The sequence below is a fragment of the Cherax quadricarinatus genome, chromosome 4, assembly GCF_038502225.1.
Source record: "Cherax quadricarinatus isolate ZL_2023a chromosome 4, ASM3850222v1, whole genome shotgun sequence".
In the NCBI taxonomy this organism is placed as follows: domain Eukaryota; kingdom Metazoa; phylum Arthropoda; class Malacostraca; order Decapoda; family Parastacidae; genus Cherax; species Cherax quadricarinatus.
The window spans coordinates 1,566,703-1,584,668 of record NC_091295.1 but is presented as its reverse complement, the minus strand read 5'-3'; the positions used below and the strand labels follow the sequence as shown (position 1 = coordinate 1,584,668).

At 40.2% G+C, this 17,966-nt stretch overlaps 1 protein-coding gene across 1 annotated transcript; it reads left to right on the top strand.

Annotated features, from left to right (window-relative positions):
• Positions 1-1,791: 1,791 nt before the first annotated feature.
• LOC128684241 (tax1-binding protein 3 homolog) lies at positions 1,792-16,405 on the top strand. The gene is made up of 3 exons (XM_053770415.2): positions 1,792-1,988; positions 13,927-14,022; positions 15,841-16,405. Exons 1-3 carry the CDS (start codon positions 1,884-1,886, stop codon positions 16,009-16,011), a joined length of 372 nt encoding a protein of 123 aa, XP_053626390.1. The 5' UTR covers positions 1,792-1,883; the 3' UTR covers positions 16,012-16,405.
• The last annotated feature ends 1,561 nt before the right edge of the window (positions 16,406-17,966 follow it).

Here is a 17,966-nt window from a genome sequence, read left to right as displayed (position 1 = left end):
AATTGAGCTCAAAGTAGCAGAAATGTTCAATTTTTGCTGATGTTCAATTAACTTTCTTGTGTAAGTCAAGTTGGTTAATTTTATTAAGTGTATTCTAACCTAATCACTCTGTAATCTGGCAAACTCAGTAATCCGGCACACTACAGGTTCCAGTGATGTCGGATTTGTGATTGCGGACCTGTATCTCCCAAAAGAACCATGTCATCAGTTAAAATGCCATTATGACAACTCCTACTTTATTAAAATGATACACACTAATGACAAGTAGATAAACCTGGCCCATGGGCCAGATGAGCCTGGCCCATGAGCCAGATGAGCCTGGCCCATGGGCCAGATGAGCCTGGCCTATGGCCAGACGAGCCTGGCCTATGAGCCAGATGAACCTGGCCCATGGGCCAGATGAGCCTGGCCCATGTGCCAGATGAGCCTGGCCCATGGGCCAGATGAGCCTGGCCCATGGCCAAGCTCTGGGAATAGAAAAACTCTCAGAATTCATCAAAGGTAAAGGTACAGGAGATATTCCACACCTCACCTCTGGCGGTTTATGAAGCTCCAGTCTCATGCTTTGGCTTCACAATGTTCTGGACTATAGAGTTAATTTTTTCAAGGCTGAGGGACTGACCACCTCAAAAACCACAACTATTACTATAAGGTTGATGCACTGATCACTTCATCATTACCTTGCCATTGCTATTGCTCTCTCCATATTTAGTCACCTTTGCATTTGATATGCGTCTTACTCATCAACTCTCACTTTGTATAAGATTCATTATCTTTTAATCCCACACCTCACTTCAGTGCCCCAGTGTTCACTTGTTTTACAATCCCATCTATGAATATGTTAAACCATATGACATCACCTACTTTTACTGAAAAATAATCTTCCCCCTCTCCCACTTAACCTGACCTGAGCCTCACTATCCACATAAAAACTTTATTGCTTTTTATAACTTACCACATATTCCATGCATTGCAAGATCTACTACATTGTTCCTGTATCTAACCTATTATATAAACGATGCCCAAGTATCTTTCACTTGTATGCTTCATCGTAAACACTTAGTCTACACATCCCCTACCCTTCCTAAAGCTGCCTTGTTCATCTGTAATCTTAACCATAATTCTTTTAATAATTACTATAAACTTTATCTGGTATATTCAACAGGCTTATTCCTCTGATAGTCTTACACTCTCTTATATTCCATTTTCCTTTATACAAAGGAACTAACTATGCATGCTCTCTGCCAATCTCTAGATACTTTTTTTTCCCTTTCATGCATATATTGAACAAATCTGTCAGTCACTCAAAAACTATATCCCCACCTGCTTTTAACATTCTGTCTTGATCCCATATATCCTCAGCTGTGTTGCCCTCTTTCATTCTACCCACTACCTCACACACCTTTCCCCTCACTGACATCTGATTCTTAATCACTCTTACAAGATGGTATACTTTCCTGCCCTGTACAAGATGTCACCACCTCCCTTTCTTCTTCATCATTCAACAACTCAATATATTCCCTCCATCTTCCCATCACCTCCACCTCCTTATTTTGTTTTTAGCAGTTAAATTCATTTGTTCCCTAGGCCTCAGCTTAATGATGTCACAATTTTTTTTTTATTCTCAACAAAATTTGTTGATAAAACCTCTCCCACTCTCTCACTGGCTGTCCTTTTCCTCTCCCTCACCACACATTTACTCTCCAACCACAGTGTGTTTCTCCTACATTGTAAAAGCCCCTCATATGATAACTTTTTCTATCTTACCGCCCTCTTTACCTCATGATCCCACCGAGAATAATACATAACAGTGATAATTCCCAGCAGGATAATTGGTTGGAGAGGATTAGGATTTGTGAGTGGCAGGTATCAGAGAGTGAGCGATGACGACAAGGGCCTTCTCCCACGAGCCCGGCACTGCTATGGAGTGCCTCAGCATACCTATCACACTGGAGAAGGAGGCCGGCCTGGACGAACATGGCAGACAGGTTGGTGTATCATATCTCTACTCTCTTCACTACTGCATACACTGTACCACTCCAGCATACACTGTACCACTGCTACATATACTCTTCACTACTACATACGTACACTGTGGTAGTACAGCAGAGCATTTCAAGCAGACTTAAATAAAAAAATTGTAGGTAGTAGGTTGGTAGACAGCAACCACCCAGGGAAGTACTACCGTCCTGCCAGATGACTGTGAAACAGAAACCTGTAACTGTTTTACATGATGGTAGGATTGCTGGTGTCTTTTTCTGTCTCATAAACACGCTAGATAACAGGGATATCTTGCTTCTCCTACTTACAGTTTGGTCGCACTTCACAGACACGCACATGCATATATATATATACATACATCTAGGTTTTTTCTCCTTTTTCTAAATAGCTCTTGTTCTTCTTTATTTCTTCTATCGTCCATGGGGAAGTGGAAAAGAATCTTTCCTCCGTAAGCCATGTGTGTCGTATGAAGCGACTAAAATGCCTGGAGCAATGGGCTAGTAACCCCTTCTGTAGACATTTACTAAAAAAGAGAAGAAGAAAAACTTCATAAAACTAGGATGCTTGAATGTGCGTGGATGTAGTGCGGATGACAAGAAACAGATGATTGCTGATGTTATGAATGAAAAGAAGTTGGATGTCCTGGCCCTAAGCGAAACAAAGCTGAAGGGGGTAGGGGAGTTTTGGTGGGGAGAAATAAATGGGATTAAATCTGGAGTATCTGAGAGAGTTAGAGCTAAGGAAGGGGTAGCAGTAATGTTAAATGATCAGTTATGGAAGGAGAAAAGAGAATATGAATGTGTAAATTCAAGGATTATGTGGATTAAAGTAAAGGTTGGATGTGAAAAGTGGGTCATAATAAGAGTGTATGCACCTGGAGAAGAGAGGAATGTAGAGGAGAGAGAGAGAGATTTTGGGAGATGTTAAGTGAATGTATAGGAACCTTTGAACCAAGTGAGAGAGTAATTGTGGCAGGGGACCTGAATGCTAAAGTAGGAGAAACTTTTAGAGAGGGTGTGGTAGGTAAGTTTGGGGTGCCAGGTGTAAATGATAATGGGAGCCCTTTGATTGAACTTTGTATAGAAAGGGGTTTAGTTATAGGTAATACATATTTTAAGAAAAAGAGGATAAATAAGTATACAAGATATGATGTAGGGCGAAATGACAGTAGTTTGTTGGATTATGTATTGGTAGATAAAAGTCTGTTGAGTAGACTTCAGGATGTACATGTTTATAGAGGGGCCACATATATATCAGATCACTTTTTAGTTGTAGCTACACTGAGAGTAAAAGGTAGATGGGATACAAGGAGAATAGAAGCATCAGGTAAGAGAGAGGTGAAGGTTTATAAACTAAAAGAGGAGGCAGTTAGGGTAAGATATAAACAATTATTGGAGGATAGATGGGCTAATGAGAGCATAGGCAATGGGGTCGAAGAGGTATGGGGTAGGTTTAAAAATGTAGTGTTAGAGTGTTCAGCAGAAGTTTGTGGTTACAGGAAAGTGGGTGCAGGAGGGAAGATGAGTGATTGGTGGAATGATGATGTAAAGAGAGTAGTAAGGGAGAAAAAGTTTGCATATGAGAAGTTTTTACAAAGTAGAAGTGATGCAAGGAGGGAAGAGTATATGGAGAAAAAAGAGAGATGTTAAGAGAGTGGTGAAGCAATGTGTTCAGTGGTCAGTCGTCACGTGAGGTCACAGACCCTGAGCTGCTTGGGGATTAGCGTGGACGGTTACAAAGCATGGCTTGCTTCTACAGTGTTTTAAAAGCTGAGGTTGGAGAGTTGAAGGAGGAGGTCTTGCTTCTCCAGGAGGAGATTAGGAGGCTGAAGGTCCACCTCAATGGGCCTGGGAGAGAGTGTGAGGTGGTTGGAGATGTGGGGAATGAGGCTTCTAGCAGTGAGGTGCAGTCTGTCTCTCACTGTGAGGAGGCTGTTGGTGGGGTGGTAGCAACGGCTACCAGCAGTGAGGTGCAGCCCAGCACCTGCTACAAGTGGCGAGTTGTTCACAGTAATGGGAGGCGCATCAGAGTAAGGAAAGTTAAGAGTGCAGATCTGAAGGTAGGAAATCGCTTCTCTGTTCTCCAGGATGAATGTACTTCAGTGGCCAGTGAAGGTAAGGGTACTACTGCCCCTGCTAATGAAGGTAAGCGCATTCTTGTGGTTGGTGACTCTCAGGTAAGATATGTTGATCGTGCTTTTTGTAATAGGAAAAAGAGAGCAAATGAGAGAGTGGAGTGAGCTTCCCTGGAGCTGGTGTTGGGGACATTGTCAACAGACTGGATAATATCATGTCAGGTAATGGGAACAAGCCCATTATCTGTCTCAGTGCTGGTGGAAATGATATTGGGAAGGGTAGGAGAGAAGAGCTGCTAGATAAGTACAGGTCAGCTATAGATTTCATTAAGTCTAAGGGAGGGATCCCAATCATATGTAGCATCTTGCCTAGAAGGGGAGTAGGAAATGAATGGTTGTCTAGGGCAATTGGTGTAAATTGCTGGCTAGACAGATACTGCAAGGAACTTGCAATCCCATTCATTGACAACTGGAACAACTTTTATGGCAAACATGATATGTATGCAAGGGATGGGGTTCATCTCTCTGGGGCAGGGGTGGTAGCACTTGCAGACTCGATTGAGAAGGCCATTGGTGAAATGCCTATGATTTTAAACTGATGGAAGATAGAGGTATGGGTGTGTGTGGGAAACAAGCAGGTTGCAACACTAGGGTTGGAAACAGTAAATGTATAAAAGGCATTCAGCATGAAGTTATAAATAAAGACAATAGAACAGGTCAGCAAACAAAGGGGGACAGCAGAGGGCAGCAAGGGACTAGCTCCCTTAAGGTTTACTATACTAATAGCAGGAGTGTTAGAAATAAGATAGATGAGCTAAGATTAATTGCAAGTGCAGGAAACATAGATATTATTGCTATAACAGAGACCTGGCTCAATCTGAAAGATAGAGAGATGCCCTCTGAATGTCACATACAAGGCTATAAATTATTCCACACTGACAGGGTCAACAGGAAAGGTGGTGGAGTAGCGATGTATGTCAGAGACAATTTAAATTGTTGTGTTAGACAAGATATTAAATTAGAAGCGTCAGCCACTGAATCTGTTTGGTTACAGCTTCTCGAGGGCCGAGAAAAACTAATTTTGGGTGTGATTTACAGGGCCCCAAATCTTGATAGGGAGTGCAGTAAACTTCTATGGGACGAAATTCGTAAGGCATCTACATACGAAAATGTTGTGCTAATGGGAGATTTCAACTATAGACAGATTGACTGGAGCAATTTGACAGGAAATTTAGAGTCGGGTGACTTTCTTGATACGATCCAGGATTGTTTTTTAAAACAGTTTGTGACAGAGCCAACTAGGGGAAATAACCTCCTTGACTTGGTTCTTGCCAGTAGGGAAACACTAATTAATAATCTTGAGGTTAATGATGAGCTTGGGGAGAGTGATCACAAATCACTCAGTTTTAACATATCATGGAATTCCCCTAATAATGGCAATCAAGTCTCCGTCCCTGACTTTCGCTTGGCTGATTTCATAGGACTGAAAAATTACTTAGGTGGGCTGAACTGGAATGACCTGACTAGGGGTCAGGTAGGTGGTGATGGTTGCCGATATGATGCTTTCCAGGGCATAGTTCTAGCTGCTCAGTCAAATTATGTTCCAAATAGGGAAATCAGATCAAACAAAAATGATCCTAAATGGATGAACAATAGATTAAAATATCTGATTGGTCAAAAGAGAGGCATATATAGGCAAATCAAAAGAGGAGAGGGGCAATTAAGAAATCGATATATTCAGTTAAAGAGAGAAATAAAAAAGGGAATTAGAAAAGCAAATAGAGATTATGAGGTTAAAGTTGCAAGAGAATCGAAGACTAACCCAAAAGGATTCTTTCAGGTATACAGAAGTAAGATCAGGGACAAGATAGGCCCACTCAAAAGTTCCTCGGGTCAGCTCACTGACAGTGATAAGGAAATGTGTAGAATTTTTAACACATACTTCCTCTCAGTTTTTACACAGGAGGATACCAGCGATATTCCAGTAATGATAAATTATGTAGAACAGGACGATAATAAACTGTGCACTATTAGGGTCACAAGTGACATGGTCCTTAGGCAAATAGATAAATTAAAACCTAACAAATCCCCAGGCCCTGATGAACTGTATGCAAGGGTTCTAAAGGAATGTAAAGAGGAGCTTAGCACACCTTTGGCTAATCTTTTCAACATATCACTACAAACTGGCATGGTGCCAGATAAGTGGAAAATGGCAAATGTGATACCTATTTTCAAAACAGGTGACAGGTCCTTAGCTTCGAACTATAGACCAATAAGCCTAACCTCCATAGTGGGAAAATTTATGGAATCAATAATTGCCGAGGCAGTTCGTAGCCACCTTGAAAAGCATAAATTAATCAACGAATCTCAGCATGGTTTTACAAAGGGGCGTTCCTGCCTTACGAATTTATTAACTTTTTTCACTAAGGTATTTGAGGAGGTAGATCATGGTAATGAATATGATATTGTGTATATGGACTTCAGTAAGGCTTTTGACAGGGTCCCACATCAGAGACTATTGAGGAAAATTAAAGCACATGGAATAGGAGGAGAAATTTTTTCCTGGATAGAGGCATGGTTGACAAATAGGCAGCAGAGAGTTTGCATAAATGGGGAGAAATCAGAGTGGGGAAGCGTCACGAGCGGTGTTCCACAGGGGTCAGTGTTGGGCCCCCTGCTGTTCACAATCTACATAAACGACATAGATGAGGGCATAAAGAGCGACATCGGCAAGTTTGCCGATGACACCAAAATAGGCCGTCGAATTCATTCTGACGAGGACATTCGAGCACTCCAGGAAGATTTGAATAGACTGATGCAGTGGTCGGAGAAGTGGCAGATGCAGTTTAATATAGACAAATGCAAAGTTCTAAATGTTGGACAGGACAATAACCATGCCACATATAAACTAAATAATGTAGATCTTAATATTACGGATTGCGAAAAAGATTTAGGAGTTCTGGTTAGCAGTAATCTGAAACCAAGACAACAGTGCATAAGTGTTCGCAATAAAGCTAATAGAATCCTTGGCTTCATATCAAGAAGCATAAATAATAGGAGTCCTCAGGTTGTTCTTCAACTCTATACATCCTTGGTTAGGCCTCATTTAGATTATGCTGCACAGTTTTGGTCACCGTATTACAGAATGGATATAAATTCTCTGGAAAATGTACAAAGGAGGATGACAAAGATGATCCCATGTATCAGAAACCTTCCCTATGAGGATAGACTAAGGGCCCTGAAACTGCACTCTCTAGAAAGACGTAGAATTAGGGGGGATATGATTGAGGTTTATAAGTGGAAGACAGGAATAAATAAAGGGGATGTAAATAGTGTGCTGAAAATATCTAGCCTAGACAGGACTCGCAGCAATGGTTTTAAGTTGGAAAAATTCAGATTCAGGAGGGATATAGGAAAGTACTGGTTTGGTAATAGAGTTGTGGATGAGTGGAACAAACTCCCAAGTACAGTTATAGAGGCCAGAACGTTGTGTAGCTTTAAAAATAGGTTGGATAAATACATGAGTAGATGTGGGTGGGTGTGAGTTGGACCTGATAGCTTGTGCTAACAGGTCGGTTGCCGTGTTCCTCCCTTAAGTCAATGTGACCTGACCTGACTAGGTTGGGTGCATATGTTATCAACAAATTTTGTTGAAAATAAGAAAAAGTTATGGAGTGAGATTAACAAGTTAAGGAAGCCTAGAGAACAAATGGATTCATCAGTTAAAAACAGGAGAGGAGAGTTATTAAATGGAGAGTTAGAGGTATTGGGAAGATGGAGGGAATATTTTGAAGAATTATTGAATGTTGATGAAGATAGGGAAGCTGTGATTTCGTGTATAGGGCAAGGAGGAATAACATCTTGTAGGAGTGAGGAAAAGCCAGTTGTGAGTGTGGGGGAAGTTCGTGAGGCAGTAGGTAGAATGAAAGGGGGTAAGGCAGCTGGGATTGATGGGATAAAGATAGAAATGTTAAAAGCAGGTGGGGATATAGTTTTGGAGTGATTGGTGCTATTATTTAATGAATGTATGGAAGAAGGTAAGGTACTTAGGGATTGGCAGAGAGCATGCATAGTTCCTTTGTATAAAGGCAAAGGGGACAAAAGAGAGTGCAAAAATTATAGGGGGATAAGTCTGTTGAGTATACAGTGGACCCCCGCATAATGATGACCTCCGAATGTGACCAATTATGTAAGTGTATTTATGTAAGTGCGTTTGTACATGTATGTTTGGGGGTCTGAAATGGGATAATCTACTTCACAATATTTCTTATGGGAACAAATTCGGTCAGTACTGGCACCTGAACATACTTCTAGAGTGAAAAAATATCGTTCACCTGGTAAAGTATATGGTAGAGTTATTATTGAAAGAATTAAGAGTAAGACGGAGAATAGGATAGCAGATGAACAAGGAGGCTTTAGGAAAGGTAGGGGGTGTATGGACCAGGTGTTTACAGTAAAACATAAGTGAACAGTATTTAGATAAGGCTAAAGAGGTTTTTGTGGCATTTATGGATTTGGAAAAGGCGTATGACAGGGTGGATACGGGGACAATGTGGGAGATGTTGCAGGTGTATGGTATAGGAGGTAGGTTACTGAAAGCAGTGAAGAGTTTTTACGAGGATAGTGAGGCTCAAGTTAGAGTATGTAGGAAAGAGGGAGATTATTACCCAGTAAAAGCAGGCCTTAGACAAGGATGTGTGATGTCACCGTGGTTGTTCAATATATTTATAGATGGGGTTGTAAGAGAAGTAAATGCGAGGGTCTTGGCAAGAGGTGTGGAGTTAAAAGATAAAGAATCACACATAAAGTGGGAGTTGTCACAGTTGCTCTTTGCTGATGATACTGTGCTCTTGGGTGATTCTGAAGAGAAGTTGCAGAGGTTGGTGGATGAATTTGGTAGGGTATATAAAAGAAGAAAATTGAAAGTGAATACAGGAAAGAGTAAGGTTATGAGGATAACAAAAAGATTAGGGGATGAAAGATTGGATATCAGATTGGAGGGAGAAAGTATGGAGGAGGTAAATGTATTCAGATATTTGGGAGTGGATGTGTCAGTGGATGGGTCTATGAAAGATGAGGTGAATCATGGAATTGATGAGGGGAAAAGGGTGAGTGGTGCACTTAGGAGTCTGTGGAGACAAAGAACTTTGTCCTTGGAAGAAAAGAGGGGAATGTATCAGAGTATAGTTTTACCAATGCTCCTGTATGGGTGTGAAGCATGGGTGATGAATGTTGCAGTGAGGAGAAGGCTGGAGGCAGTGGAGATGTCATATCTGAGGGCAATGTGTGGTGTGAATATAATGCAGAGAATTCGTAGTTTGGAAGTTAAGAGGAGGTGCGGGATTGCCAAAACTGTTGTCCAGAGGGCTGAGGAAGGGTTGTTGAGGTGGTTTGGACATGTAGAGAGAATGGAGTGAAACGGAATGACTTCAAGAGTGTATCAGTCTGTAGTGGAAGGAAGGCGGGGTAGGGGTCGGCCTAGGAAAGGTTGGAGGGAGGGGGTAAAGGAGGTTTTGTGTGCGAGGGGCTTGGACTTCCAGCAGGCATGCGTGAGCATGTTTGATAGGAGTGAATGGAGACAAATGGTTTTTAATACTTGATGTGCTGTTGGAGTGTGAGCAAAGTAACATTTATGAAGGGATTCAGGGAAACCGGCAGGCTGGACTTGAGTCCTGGAGATGGGAAGTACAGTGCCTGCACTCTGAAGGAGAGGTGTTAATGTTGCAGTTTAAAAACTGTAGTGTAAAGCACCCTTCTGGCAAAACAATGATGGAGTGAATGAGGGTGAAAGTTTTTCTTTTTCGGGCCACCCTGCCTTGGTGGGAATCGGCCAGTGTGTTAATAAAAAAAAATAAAAAAAATTAAATAAAAAATAATTGCTGGACAGGTTGAAGTTTTATTTTTATTTACTTTTGTAATTATTATTATTTGGACATGATACATAGGTAGTTGTACAAAAGAAATACAGTGGTTGAGTGTACATGCCAAAAGCCCCTTGTATGCAGAGCATTATGGGCAGGCTTAAAATTAACTTAAGATTAACTAAGCAATGATTTATTCAGTGGAAAAAATTACAGTAAACAAATTACAACATGAAGTACAAATGAGTATTTCAAATAAAAAGTTTTATAGTTGTACAAATTTGTAGCACAATTTATAGTATAATCCTGTCAAGATCGAATAAAATCAATGATTTGTAGTGCAGAAACAGGTCATATGGTCATTCGATGAGTTACTGTGCATTCAAGAGAATGGAGCATTCTGTTAGGTAATGTAATAACAAAAACACTGGAAAGTTTCCAGTACAGACTGAACAAATACACTGGAAAGTTTCCACCACAGACTGAACAAATACACTAGAAAGTTTGATAGGGTCACAGGTTATACATTTATGAGATACAGTTATTCAGTATTTAGTTGTGGGTGAGTAAGTGGTTTTTAAGAAGAGTCTTGAATTGACAAACAGACAGTATTTCTTTTATATTCGCATAACTGCACAACTGCATCTCATAAATTATAACCTGTGACCCTATCAAACTTTGTTTTTTTAATTACATTACCTAATAGAATACTCCATTCTCTTGAATGCACAGTAACTCATCAAATGACCATATGATCTGTCTTTGAAATACTCATTTGTGCTTAATTGTTATTTGTTTACTGTAATTTTTACCACTGAATACTGTATATCATTGCTTAGTTAATCTTTAGTTAATTTTAAGCCTGCTCATAATGCTCTGCATACAAGGGACTTTTGGCATGTACACTTAACCATTGTATTTCTTTGTACATCTATGTATCATGTCCAAATTAATAATAAATAAATAAATAAATAAATAAATGAATTCCAGAATTTTGGGCCTTTTCTGTGCATTGTGTTTTTACATAATGTGAGATGGACACGAGGAACATCAAAGAGTGATCTGTGTCTTGTGTTATGGTCATGTGTTCTGTTGAGGTTGGTAAGGAGAAGTTTGAGGGGAGGGTTTATATCCGAGTTAAGTGTTCTATGTATGTAGTAGGTACAATAATAAGTATGGATGTTTTGTACGGTGAGTAAGTTTAGAGTTTTGAATATTGGTGGAGTATGCTGCCTGTAGTGGGAATTTGTTATCATTCTGACTGCAGCCTTTTCTTGGGTAATTAATGGTCTGAGATGGTTTATTGTTGTTGAGCCCCATGCACAAATTCCATAGGTGAGGTAGGGGTAAATGAGTGAGTGATATAGGGCCAGGAGGGCTGGCTGTGGAACATAGTACCATATCTTCGATAGTATGCCTACGATCTTGGAGATTTTCTTGGAAATTTGTTGTACGTATATGTGTTTGAAATTTGAGTCTATTATCAAGGTGGATTCCTAAGAATTTTCCCTCTGTGAGCTTTGTGATAGATGATCCATTTATCATTATGTTAAGAGGGACATCTGTAGTTCTGTTTCCAAACTATATGAAGTAGGTTTTGTCAATATTGAGAGTAAGTTTATTAATCATCATCCAGGTAGATATTTTCTATAATTCGGTATTTACAGTATTGTCTAGCATGGTAGATGAATGGTTCAGAGAACCGACACGTTGATAAATTAGACACATGTGCAACTCTTGGGTAACTTTATTCAGGAAACGTTTTGCCACACAGTGGCTTCATCAGTCCATACATAGGAGAAACTTGTCTAGCATGACTGGGCTTGGGTGAGAGAAGATGTATGTAGTGTCATCTGCAAATAATGTGGGTTCGAGTAGTTGCGATGTATTTGGTAGGTTGTTTATGTAAATGAGAAAGAGAAGAGGGTCAAGGACACTTCCCTGTGGTACATCAACCGTAATTGGCTGTGTGGAAGAGTTTGCTTCATTTGTGTACACATATTGGCTTCTGTTGCTGAGGTATGACTTTAGGTAGTTGAGGGAGTGCCCTCTTATACCATAGTGAGGCAATTTTATGTGCAGCAAATCATGGTCATCTGTTTCAAAAGCTTTATGTAAATCAATGAAGATCCCCAATGGGACTTCTTTTTTCTCGAGTGCAGTGTATATTTTTTCTAGCATGTGTATAATAGCATCATTCGTATTTTTATTAGGCCTGAACCCAAACTGACAGGGGTTGAGTATGTTGTGGGAGATGAGGTAGGAATAGATTTGCATATGAATTAATTTTTCAAAGATTTTAGAGAGAGGGTGTAAGTTGGATATTGGCCTATAGTTATTCAAGTCTGTTTGATCTCCTCCTAAGTGTATTGGGGTGACCCTCACTACTTTGAGAACTGTGGGGAATGTAGAGGATTCAGTGGATTTGTTAAAGAGTGTTGCAGTGATTGGTGACAGCACTTGCGAAGCCTTTTTGTACATAAAGGGTGATAAGGTATTTAAATCTCCTCTCTTGTTTTTTAGTGTGTTGATAATAAGGGAGACTTCTTTTGGGTTAGTCGGAGCTAGGAACAGTGTGTTCGGGTAGTTGCCAGTGAGGTAGTCATTGGGTGGGGTATTTGAGCTTGGGATTTTATCGGCAAGGTTTTTTCCTATAGTGGAGAAGAAAACATTGAGTCTGCTGTTTCAGTTGGTGGGAGTTGGGGTTCATCTGGTTTTGTTAGTTTGATTGCTCTGTTTCCTGATATCTTTTTTGTTCCTAGAATTTCTGATAGGGTTTTCCAGGTCTTTTTTATATCACCTTTTAAGTTGGATAATCTGTTCTCATAATACAATTTTTTTGCCCTTCTTATCAGGCTGGTTAGGATTGATGAGTAGCGTTTAATTATATAATTCCACAGTTTGAAATAATGAATCCTACCTTCAAGATTGTATCAAGATTATTGTACATGTGATTGTACAGCATTTCGGGCAAATTAGATCAGTTTTGTCCCAGGATGTGACCCACACCAGTCGAATAAGACCAGGTACCCATTTTGAACTGATGGGTGAACAGGGACAGGGACAGCAGGTGTCTTATGGAAACACGTCCCTAATGTTTTCCAGCTGTACCAGAGGAGATTCGAACCCTGGACCTCAGTGTGTGAGCTGAGTGCTCTAGCGATCGAGCTATGGGAAACATTAACATCTGATGTCCCTGTTCACTTAGCAGTAAAATAATTACCTGGGTGTTAGTTACACCTGCTGTGGTTGCATCCAGGCATACCTGGAGTATGCCTGGAGAAGGTTTTGGAGATCAACACCCCTGCGGCCCATGGTGGATCAGGGTCTGATCACCCAGGCTGTTACTGCAGGCCGCGCATAAAACGTCGTATGCCCCACAGCCCAGCTGATCAGGTACTGAGTTTAGGTGCCTGTCCAGTGCCTTCTTGAAGACAGAGAGAGGTCTGTTGGTAATCCACCTTATGTATGCTGAGGACAAACACAGCCTAATTTGCCTGAAATGCTCTGCATAACAAAGAGCTTTCTATATAGTAGTATGTCATTAATGTCAACTAGGCCTGTATACCTTGTACATGTATTTGTAGACATAAAGATTACAGCCTCTCCTCGCTTAGCGACGTGTTCATTTACCGACTGCTCGAACTTACGACCAGCTCTTCAACCAGTATGCAAACCTAAGTAATGTATATTAGAGCTGATTTCCTCTGTTCTATTTATTACACTATACAGTACACTACTGTATAAACATTTAAAAATATACTAGAAATGTTATAAATGGTGAAAAGGTGACATTAATAAAATATCTAAAGATGGTTGACACAAACCCATTACCAGTATGTAGTATTCTCCTCACTCAGTGACCAGTTCGCTTACCGACCTACTCTTACAAAGGGAACCCCATTGTTAAGTGAGGAGAGGCTGTATAATTATTATTATATATAACATTCAGGTTGTCAGGTCATAATGTATAACATTTTCACACTTCAGGTGCTGAAGTGCGGCTTCAAAATTGGTGGTGGCATCGACCAGGACTTCATGAAGAGCCCCCAGGGTTATACAGACAATGGTATCTACTGTACCGAGGTTAGTACATTGTGCGTATACACTCTTAGTACATTTTGTACAATCTTAGTAAATTACCTGGAGGTATACTTGGAGAGGGTTTCAAGGGTCAACATCCCTGCAGCTGGGTCTGTGACCAGGCCTCACAATGGATCAGGACTGGATCAACCAGGCTATTACTACTGGTCACGTGCAAAATGACACACGAACCACAGCCCGGCTGCTCAGTTACTGACTTTCGGTGCCTGTCCAGTGCCTTCTTGAAGACAGCCAGGGGTCCATTGGTAATCTCCCTTATGTATGCTGGGAGGCAGTTGAACAGTTTTGGTCCCCTGACACTTATTGTGCTGTCTCTTAGCATACTTGTGGCACCCCTGCTTCTCATTGGGGAGATGTTGCACCACCTGCTGAGTCTTTTGCTTTCATTAGGAGTGATTTTTATGTGCAAATTTAGGACTAGTCCCTTTAAGATTTTCCTAAAGGGACTAGTCCTCAGCCCTCTGGACTGTTGTCCAGAGGGCTGAGGAAGGGTTGTTGAGGTGGTTCGGACATGTAGAGAGAATGAAGCGAAACAGAGTGACTTCAAGAGTGTATCAATCTGTAGTGGAAGGAAGGCGGGGTAGGGGTCGGCCTAGGAAAGGTTGGAGGGAGGGGGTAAAGGAGGTTTTGTGTGCGAGGGGCTTGGACTTCCAGCAGGCATGAGTGAGTGTGCTTGATAGGAGTGAATGGAGACAAATAGTTTTTAATACTTGATGTGCTGTTGGAGTGTGAGCAAAGTAACATTTATGAAGGGGTTCAGGGAAACCGGCAGGCCGGACTTGAGTCCTGGAGATGGGAAGTACAGTGCCTGCACTCTGAAGGAGGGGTGTTAATGTTGCAGTTTAAAAACTGTAGTGTAAAGCACCCTTCTGGCAAGACAGTGATGGAGTGAATGATGGTGAAAGTTTTTCTTTTTCGGGCCACCCTGCCTTGGTGGGAATCGGCCAGTGGGATAATAAAAAAAAATAAAATAAAAAATACACCTACCATCCGACTTAAGGCCTGCTCGACTTACGACCACTCGACTTACGACCATGTTTTTTATGCCAAATTTCTTGGAAATAAACAACTATTTATGTTGTACACAGTGTTTATCCTAAACCTTACAGTATAAAATATAGTACTAACAACATAAAAAGTAAAGTAAAACATGAAATACCGAAATAAAACAATAAAATAAAGTCATTACAAAAATGTTTTGTTGATATTCAGTAGTAAAGTTCGACTTACGACCATTTCTTCTTACGACCGGTTTCTCGGAACCTAACTCGGTCGTAAGTCGGATGGTAGGTGTATTATCATGTATCTTTCTTGCCTGCATTCCAGGGAGTATACATCGAGGGATTTCAGTTGTTCCTAATAATTTAGGTGCTTTATTGTACTTGTACATGATCTTAGTACATTGTGAACACTCATAGTACATTGTATAGTCTTAGTACATTGTACACAATCTTAGTACATTTTATAGTCTGACTGAGAACTAAAATTATACCCCTGGTTTTTAGGAGTTATACTTACTGGGCCACGGGGTATTGATATCCGAAACTCTCTGCAGGTATACTCCCTTCCTCAGATCAAACCTGCCATTACCTCAGGTGCTGAGTTACCCCTTACAGGTTTAGTGATTTTCCATGAGTATAAGAATTAGAGAAAAGTTAGCAAGATAAACAGTGGATGGTTAGTAGTTCAGTTACCTAGCTAACTTAATTAGTGGGCACTACCTCATTCAAAGCTATCTTGCTAGCTTCATTGGTGGATAGTAGCCACGTCAGAGTCACCGTCCTAACTTGACCACGACAGGTCCATGACGGCAGTGCGGCTGCCCGGGCGGGGCTGCGTGTCCACGACAAGATCTTGCAGTGCAATGGCTACGATTTCACCATGGTGACGCACAAAAAGGCCGTCGACTACATCAAGAAGCATCCCGTCCTGAACCTGCTGGTCGCCCGTAAGGGCGTCACTCACTCGTAAACGAGTGCTGCTGCTGCTACTTGTTGATTGTACTCACAGTTTATCATAATTTTATTCCATTGTAAAGTTAATTGTAATAATGAAGAAATAATAATTTTATAAATAAGAGTACAAAAAGTACCCAAGTTACTGGTGCAGAAAGTTACAGGTAATTTCTCTCTATATATTAAAGACTCAACATTAACACCATTTACTTTAAACATTCATTTACCATCATAAAAAAACATTAATTAGAGCCAGCTCTTAAAGCATAAAAATGTTTATTAAAAAATTTATTCAAGCATTTATGGTTAGACTGGATTAAAAACTTCATTCAAACATTTATCGTTAGACTAGATCAAGTTAGACTAGATCAAGTTAGACTAGATCAAGCTAGACTAGATCAAGTTAGACTAGATCAAGTTAGACTAGATCAAGTTAGGTTAGATTTGAACACTAGTTAAATCTTTAGTAACTTCTTAAATCAATGTACAGTATTTTTCTTATGTAAGAGAGTAAAATTATAGTGAGATAAATTATCAGGAATCAAATTGCTTAAAACCACTTACAAAGATCCACACTTACAAAGATCCACACTTACAAAGATCCACACTTACAAAGATCCACACTTACAAAGATCCACACTTACAAAGATCCACACTTACAAAGATCCACACTTACAAAGATCCACACTTACAAAGATCCACACTTACAAAGATCCACACTTACAAAGATCCACACTTACAAAGATCCACACTTACAAAGATCCACACTTACAAAGATCCACACTTACAAAGATCCACACTTGCAAAGATCCACACTTGCAAAGATCCACACTTACAAAGATCCACACTTACAAAGATCTACACTTACAAAGATCCACACTTACAAAGATCTACACTTACAAAGATCTACACTTACAAAGATCCACACTTACAAAGATCCACACTTGCAAAGATCCACACTTGCAAAGATCCACACTTACAAAGATCCACACTTACAAAGATCTACACTTACAAAGATCCACACTTACAAAGATCTACACTTACAAAGATCTACACTTGCAAAGATCCACACTTACAAAGATCCACACTTACAAAGATCCACACTTACAAAGATCCACACTTACAAAGGTCTACACTTGCAAAGATCCACACTTGCAAAGATCTACACTTGCAAAGATCCACACTTACAAAGATCCACACTTACAAAGATCCACACTTACAAAGATCCACACTTGCAAAGATCCACACTTACAAAGATCCACACTTACAAAGATCCACACTTACAAAGATCCACACTTACAAAGATCCACACTTACAAAGATCCACACTTACAAAGATCCACACTTACAAAGATCCACACTTACAAAGATCCACACTTACAAAGATCCACAATTACAAAGATCCACAATTACAAAGATCCACACTTACAAAGATCCACACTTACAAAGATCCACACTTACAAAGATCCACACTTACAAAGATCCACACTTACAAAGATCCACAATTACAAAGATCCACAATTACAAAGATCCACACTTACAAAGATCCACACTTACAAAGATCCACACTTACAAAGATCCACACTTACAAAGATCCACACTTACAAAGATCCACACTTACAAAGATCCACACTTGCAAAGATCCACACTTGCAAAGATCTACACTTGCAAAGATCCACACTTACATAGATCCACTTACAAAGATCCACACTTACAAAGATCCACACTTACAAAGATCCACACTTACAAAGATCCACACTTGCAAAGATCCACACTTGCAAAGATCTACACTTGCAAAGATCCACACTTACATAGATCCACTTACAGAGATCCACACTTACAAAGATCCACACTTACAAAGATCCACACTTACAAAGATCCACACTTACAAAGATCCTGAAAATCATATATTTATTTACAAGTGCTGAGTCATGTTTACAACTTTTATGAGACACTACCATCTGCAACACAA